This window comes from Scardinius erythrophthalmus, assembly GCF_964197995.2.
Source record: "Scardinius erythrophthalmus genome assembly, chromosome: 12".
In the NCBI taxonomy this organism is placed as follows: Eukaryota; Metazoa; Chordata; class Actinopteri; order Cypriniformes; family Leuciscidae; genus Scardinius; species Scardinius erythrophthalmus.
In genome coordinates this window covers 13,750,050-13,757,889 of record NC_138232.1, presented here as the reverse complement: position 1 = coordinate 13,757,889, position 7,840 = coordinate 13,750,050, and the positions used below count along the sequence as shown (strand labels likewise).

General features: G+C 36.8%; 1 protein-coding gene across 1 annotated transcript; it reads left to right on the top strand.

The window, feature by feature from the left end:
* Nucleotides 1-1,641: 1,641 nt before the first annotated feature.
* On the top strand, nt 1,642-6,353 carry LOC308699964 (uncharacterized protein). The gene is made up of 2 exons (XM_081381177.1): nt 1,642-1,794; nt 3,298-6,353. Exons 1-2 carry the CDS (start codon nt 1,787-1,789, stop codon nt 4,703-4,705), a joined length of 1,416 nt encoding a protein of 471 aa, XP_081237303.1. The 5' UTR covers nt 1,642-1,786; the 3' UTR covers nt 4,706-6,353.
* Nucleotides 6,354-7,840: the final 1,487 nt, after the last annotated feature.

Below are 7,840 nucleotides of genomic sequence, written 5' to 3'. Positions count from 1 at the left end.
TGTGGACATGTCTATATAAGGACGGAGGAAACCCCTCCCGTCTTTAGACTCTCCCTGTGAGGTAATGTTAAGCCCACGGACGCTACAGTATAGGGAATTAAGGCTTCCTCCCTTATTCCCTGACTCTGTGTGAGTCTATCTGGTGATTATGCACTGTATGCCTGAAATAGCTTCCGGTGATCTGTGTTTTTATCACGGCACGCACGGCGTTTTGCAAGGGGTTCCCATAGCGTTTTATCAAACGCAGTACGAGAGAACTCTCGTAAGAGGACGTACTCGGTTACTAACGTAACCTCGGTTCTCTCTAGAAGAGGGAACGAGTACTGCGTTCCCTGCCGTGCGTTTGGTTTACTCTGGTTTGCTTCGGCGATCAAAATTGAGTGAATCAGCCTTCTCGAGCTCCTTTTATAGAGGTAAGCCACGCCCGTTTCGGCGGGAAGTGGCAAGGAGGGCGCGAAGCGCCCTCATTGGTCTGATGTTGCATCAGCCTGCGCTCGATAGGCTTATGCAGTTGCCGCAGAGCAGCCAATGAGCAGACAAGCCGTCTTGCTTCAGCTGTCTGCTGCTGCCGCAACGCGTTTTACATATATGAAAATTAAAGGATAATTTTTTGCTTCAGTGTTTCGTGAAAAGAGACTTTTCCCATAGCGTTTTATCAAACGCAGTACTCGTTCCCTCTTCTAGAGAGAACCGAGGTTACGTTAGTAACCGAGTACGTTTGCCCACCCCTGCTTTAGGAGCTGTACCAAAACTAGCCACTGTGTGTTTTTTGTAACAAATTAATTTATTTTTAGTCTCAATACAGTCTCAGACCTTTCCGACGATATGTGTTTTGTCAAGATTAGAAAAGGGTTTTTTTTATTATAAAGAAATTAAAATAAATTTTGTAATAAGAAACCTGACACAAACAAGGTAAGGAACTCGCTAAAATAATTTAAAGTACAATTTTTATGTACTTCAAAACGGTTTTAACAGGCTTAATCTTGAGTTTGTAAGCTTTCCAATGATATAAAGTTGAAGTATAGGATATAATTGTTTTAAACATGCAATGGCAGTTACAGTTATAGATTTGGTCCTTTTTTATATCCTAAACAGGCAATGTGATCTGAGTCACAACTCATAAAATCCAAAATACATGACATTTTTCAAAAATTATTTTGGATATGATTTACTAAAGTCCAGATGATATAAAAAATGACATGAAATTTTTTGTTGCTTATAATTTTCTACTCTTGCCTGTTTAAGGGTTAAAAAGGGTCTGTAAGGAGCCCCCCTCCACCCCCCACCCCACCCCCTTTCCGTTTACAACAAAGTGGTTCGGGCCAGGCAGCCATATCTGCCGTATTGCTCTTTTAGCTGTCTTTTCTGTCTTTCTCCCAAACGAAGAGGTAAGCTGTGTTCCATGCTACAGATTAGTTGTTTGCATTGGTTGAAAATAATTCACACACAGAAATACACGATGTTTAAGTTGTTTTTATGTATTTTGTTATTCACAGATGTAAGATCATATGTATACAATATACATACGTTGTGGATTGGTATATTTGGGAATGTTATTTTCGTTGACAGTGTTGCTGATGTGTGAGCTGAAGCTGGCTAACGGCCTGTCTACATAAAAATACATTCTCTATGCAGACTCAATCCGGCGCTCTCCTGTCGTTCTTCACTGATTTCCAACATAACGCAGACTACAGAAGCATACGGTTACATAGATAAGAGTAGAGCAACACGTATTTTTATTTTCTTCTGGGAACACATTCTGAAAAGTAATTCAGCTTCAACAGAGATGAACAGGTAAGTTGAATTATTTTCCATTTAATGAGACAAATACAGGTCAGGAATATAACAAAAAAAATGCTTGCTAGTTTTCAGTATTGTGAAGGAGAGGAAACATTTTATTTTTTCAGACTATAATTTTATTTGTATGCATTATTTATAAATAAATAAAAAATATAAAAAATAATTTTGATTTGGTGTAAATTTAGTGACTTGTAAGCAGTAAGAGAAAGCAGTAAGAGAATTGTTTGTTTGTTTGTTTGCTTCTGAAATTATTGTTTTTTATTTATTCATTTATTTCAAAGGGATGGTTCTCCCAAAAATGAAAATTCTGTCATTATTTACTCACCCTTAAGTTGTTCTAAACATGCATGAAGTTATTTCTTTTGTTGAACATAAAGGAAGATATTATGATGAAATTTGGTAACCAAACAGTTTATAGTCCCCATTGACTTCCACAGTATAGAAATAATAATAAAAAAAAAAAAAAAATACTATGGAAGTCAATAGGGGACCAGAAACTGTTTGCTTACCCACATTCTTCAATATATATATTTTTTGTGTCCCACACAAGAAATGAATAAAAACAGGTTTGTTATAACTTAAAATAATAAGTAAATAATGACAGAATTGTATTTTTTGGATGACCTTACCACGCAACTAAACTAAAGTGTTGTAATGGAATTTGTACTTGTCTTCTGTGAACAGTAAGCCCTGCCTTCTTTGATTTGATTTGCCATCTCAATCATTCTGACATTGAGCACTGTTAGACAGCTGAGGCAGAGCAGCCTAAAATTTTAATTTTTAACACTTTTTGTCAACCTAACAACAAACAGAGTGGTGCACAATGGAGTGCAGCAGAGCAGCATTAATAACCAAATCAGATCAAAATAATCAAATATTGGGTGAGAAAATGTGGCTGTTTCTAGTTATTAAAGGTGCATTGTGCAAGTCTCTGAGTTTTTGCAGAACTATGCCCCCTTCTGGCGACACGCGAAACTGCAACCAGAGTTGTGCACGCGGTTACGTGGAGTTTGCGTTGGGGTTTGGGATGAACTAGAAGCCGGTCTCTTTGAATCCATCTTCTACTTTGCCAAAGTCGCTTGAGTTGTCTTCGCTGATGCGGATAATGGTGGCGAATACACAAACCTGCCAGACATAGCCAGGGAAGCGTGAACGCGCATGACGTCACGCCCAGTCGATTCCGTCCCGAATCCCTCTTATTTATTTTACTGTACAGGATTATAGAGGCAATCGCAGAGATCATAGAAGGGCTCATTCAGCCCATCAGGCAATTGTTTAAGCATGTATGGGTTAGAAAAACGGGTATTTTAACATGAAAAGTTGCTTAATGCACCTTTAAGGGGGACTCGTCCCCCTCAGTGTCTGTGGTTACGGCCCTGTGTCCCTGAGTCATGGGAACATAATTTATCGTAGTTATTTTAGATTTTCAGGCTATACAGGTTGCTTTGGCTTTGAACTAAAAACTAAATTTGGTGTTAATGTTTTGTTCTTCAACAGGCATATCCATTTAAAAAGTGCACTAGTATTCATTTACATACTTGTGCACTTGCACTGGAGCTGCACTGAAGATATATGTCCTCCAGGTGAAGACTGCAGTATTCAAGACGTGTATGACAAAACTGTGACAGCAATCCCCAAAAAATTTAAAGATGGAGCCAATGAAATATTTTTTGTAAACAGTCAGATCCCTGTCATACCAAAAGGAGCTTTTTCTAAAAACCCTCAAATAAAGAAAATCGAATTTCTCGGTACTTCAACTATGTCCATAGAGGTCGGAGCCTTTGAGGGTTTGCCTGATGTCACAACCATTGAGATATCTGGCACAGATGTGACATCATTACCTGTGGGTGTTTTTAAGGATCTCAGCAACCTTGAAAAACTTGTTCTAAAATATAACAAAATTCATAGCCTTAAAAATGGGTTATTTGATCATTTAAAAAAGCTTCAAGAACTAAGTCTACATATGAATGATATTAGCTCTATTGAGGAGGGGACATTTGACAGTTTAGAGAATCTCACACGTCTTCATCTTGCAAGAAACAGCCTTAGTTCTGTATCGACATCTCTTTTTTCCAAACTTAAGAACTTGCGACTTTTCAGGCTTTATGAGAACCAGCTGACCTCTATGCCTGATGGGATTTTTGATCCTCTCCCTGATCTGACAGAGATAGCCTTACAAGGCAACAAAATCTCATTTATAAAATCTGATTTGTTTCCACACAAAAGTAAATTATCCAAACTCTATCTGGACCACAATCTTTTGACTGAACTGCCTCAAGATCTTTTTGTTGGTTTCTCTTCATTAAAGACTCTGACTCTGCATAACAATCATTTTCTAAGTCTTCCCACTGTCCTTTTTGGAGAAATGCCTAAAATGACTGAACTGAGTCTAAGTCATAACAATCTCACTGACTTACCACATGGAGTTTTCAGCCCACTTAAGAAGCTCAAGAAGTTAGACCTTTCATCGAACCAGTTTTCAATGATATCTGAAGACTTTTTTGAAGGTCTTGAGAAACTGACTGAACTGAATCTTCAAAATAACAATTTAAAGTCATTACAACAAAAGGACTTTGAAAAAATTAATTCTCTTTCAACACTTAAACTGGGAAATAATAATATACAAAGCCTCCCTGGAGATGTTTTGGATGCTCTTCCAAAACTCAATAAACTATACCTTTACAAGAACCCATGGCAGTGTGACTGTAACCTTTTGACATTCTTTGAATGGATAAAGAACAATGAAGACAAGATTAAATCAAAACCTTCAGATGTCTGTGAGTCCCCAAAAGACCTGGAAAATCAACCAATATCCTCTTTAACAGAAGAGCAATTAATATGCCTCAGAACTTTACCAACTTCCACCACTGTCCTTACAAGCACACCACATGTGTCTCAACAATAAAGTTAACCTCGACAACAGCAGCGCCTACAACAACTACTGCTTTACAAACAACAACCACACCTACTCCAACAACAATTCCAGTAACAACTCAAACAACAACAACCCAGGCAACCACACAAGTCATGACCACAACACCAACTACTCAACTCACAACTTTGCTTCCAACCACAACCACACCAACCACCACTGCTACGACTACAGCTCTGAGGACTACATCAGTCCCCACCACGGTATCAACAACTGCCCCCTTGACAACTACATCAGTTACCACCACATTTATAACCACAGTACCATCAACAACTGCCCATATGACAACTACACCAGAGCTCACCACCACATTTAAAATGAATTAAAGACATGTAATTGGAAGCATGTGTCCTCTTACCTCATTTATTTTTAGTGCAGTGTACAGTGTATGTGTCTAGAATCTGGTCCTATGCGCCTATAATATGTATGAGAGAGATGTATTCTACATATTTTGTGTCCAACTTCAAAAACATTGCTAAAAATAGTCAATTTTCAATCAATCTCACTATCAATCAAGGGAGCATTTTCAGCCTTGTGTAGACTAGGAAGTTTACACAAACTTCCTGCCCCTTTAAAGAGCAGCACAAGGGTGGGGCTCCAAACCACTTCCCCACCAACTCATTTCCAAATAATGTGGGTGAGTATATGAGAGATTTTGTACAGTGTAGTCAAAGTTGACTGGAAAGAGGATAACCAGAAAGACATGAGGCAGAAAGGAATCTGACAAAGAAAACATTGCAACTGTAGCGTATGGACAAACTCACGATGACTTGTCATTTTAAGATTCAGAAATGCTTTTAACCACCAACCTCATAAATGTAAATCACAGCTTAGCACCGATGAGTCTGAATCAAATTGCCCCTTTGAGTGGAAGTTTAACAGAAACACCTCCAAACTCCACTGTGAGCTTCAAAAAGAACACTTTCAATTGGAGGAGACAAAGAAACTCTTTCCCGTTTAAAATTTCTTAATCCGATTGGTCTAACTACCCAAAAGAAGGGTGGGCTTCGAACTCTTTAAAGAAGGATGCACACGCCATGGTTGTTTCTTAGTTCTTGTTTGGTCTTGTCTTTGCTTTGTCTTCTCTCCTCTTCTTAAAGTTTATCCGCTCTCCGTTTTATTTTGTGTTTTACTTTTGCTTCTTAGCTTTTTGTATTAGTCGTATCTCCGGCTTCTTGCCTTGTTTTAGGCTCGTGTTCATTCATTTCTACCTACGAGCGAAACGGACTTAAACTGAATTTTTCGGCAACTCTACTTACAAGGGAACTGTTTAAACTTCCCGCGAATGACACAAGCTCCGGAAGACACGAAAGAACGCTTCCAACTAACGTACACACCGAGAACGGACACTCACATACACGCATTCCTGTTCAGCAACAAAGATCAATGCAAGTATTATCTTTTCCAAGGTTTAAGATTTGCGTTAAGGTTGTTTGCCCCTGCTTAAGGTGATTTTGATTCTTTGCTGGTTCTCAAAGGTTTTTGTTTGTGAAATGTTTGCCATTCTGTGATCTGCTATTTCTTTCTTTATTTACTTTCATTATACTATTCATATATGTATTCTTTGTTAGATGTAGTTGTATGTTTATAGTTTCATTTATTAAAAACCCATTATACGCTTGATTGTCTCTGTTTGCTGCTCATAGAACAAATGAAGCCCCTTAAATGTGTGATCTTAGCTACAAGATTTATATTGTTGATCAGCCTACAAGTTAATAATCTTATAAAGCAAGAAAGTTATTCCTCATGGCCAGAGGAATAGCCTTTCTTTAGAGTTTATAAGAAGACGGATGAACAAATTATTCGATGTGACATTAATTTTGTAGGCATTCACAAATTTGATCTATAGCCCATCTGTATATTCATAATTGATTGTAATTCGTTGTGGTTAATTATCTATATATAGAGATAAAAATATACGGGCTATGTATTCCCTTTTTGGGCGATTTAAAATGTGTAGGTAATATGGCTCATAACCAGTATGATTAATTATGAATGATTAATTATTGATTATTAATTATACATTCCCCTCATTTGAGCTGATTTCGTTACACAGCTGTTTAAAAGAGTTCTGGGAAACACTTTTGCAAACCGAGGAGAGCAAACTAAAGCACCGATATCTCTGACAAAACTTCCAAGTTCTAGGGTAAGATAATTTGTACAAATTTGTTCTTGGCTCTTATTACTTTAAACTGATTTTTTGAGATGCAGATTACAGTTACAGTGCACTAAATATTTTTGCTCATTCTTAAATATTAATAATGAATTACAGAAATAAAAAAAGTAATTAACAGTCATGTCTTTACTACATATTTTACTAAAACAGAAACTTTCAAAACAGAAACAAATGGTTATTGAATGTCTGACCAGTAATAATAATAATAATAATAATGCAACAAAGGCAATAAAACAAATTTAAAAAGGAAAATTACTACAAATAATAGATGGAAGTATTTGAACGACTCCACAGTTAAATGTTCCAGCTCTCACAGACTGTGGTTTGGTTTTCCTGGAACAGATTATGAAACTTTTTCCATGTGCTTTTATTGCACAATTGCATGCTTGCATATATTCTTGTTTCTGTTAAATATATGTGCAAAGCAAAGTAATGGTATATGTTTTAATAAGAGCATTGTTATTATTATTTAATAATAATCTCTAATACACATTATCCAATGTTGAGAAAACTGAAAATATGGATCCTGTTTATTAAAAGAAAGGAGAGAAACATTAGTCATTGTCTTGATCAGGTGCATTTCCGGTAACACTTTAGAATACGGTATAGTAATAGCGCTCAGTTGCATGAGGTAGTTCACTTTTAGCTAATAAACAATTATTATTTTTTCATACCTCCCAGAGCCAGAGGACTACTAAGAACTAGGTTCTAATTAATGTGAATAATGCACAATGTATAATTAATTATAAAGTAAAGATCATGATAACCTGCTAGTTGACTCAAGTATTACCAAATCATTCAGAAAGAAGTAGGCCTACTTTGGAACAGTATTCAAATGTGAAAAGCTTGATACCTCCCTAATATTGACTGAATTCATTATAAGCTTTTGGGGGTTTTGTAAGATTTTGGAAAGTGATGACTCATGTTAATGT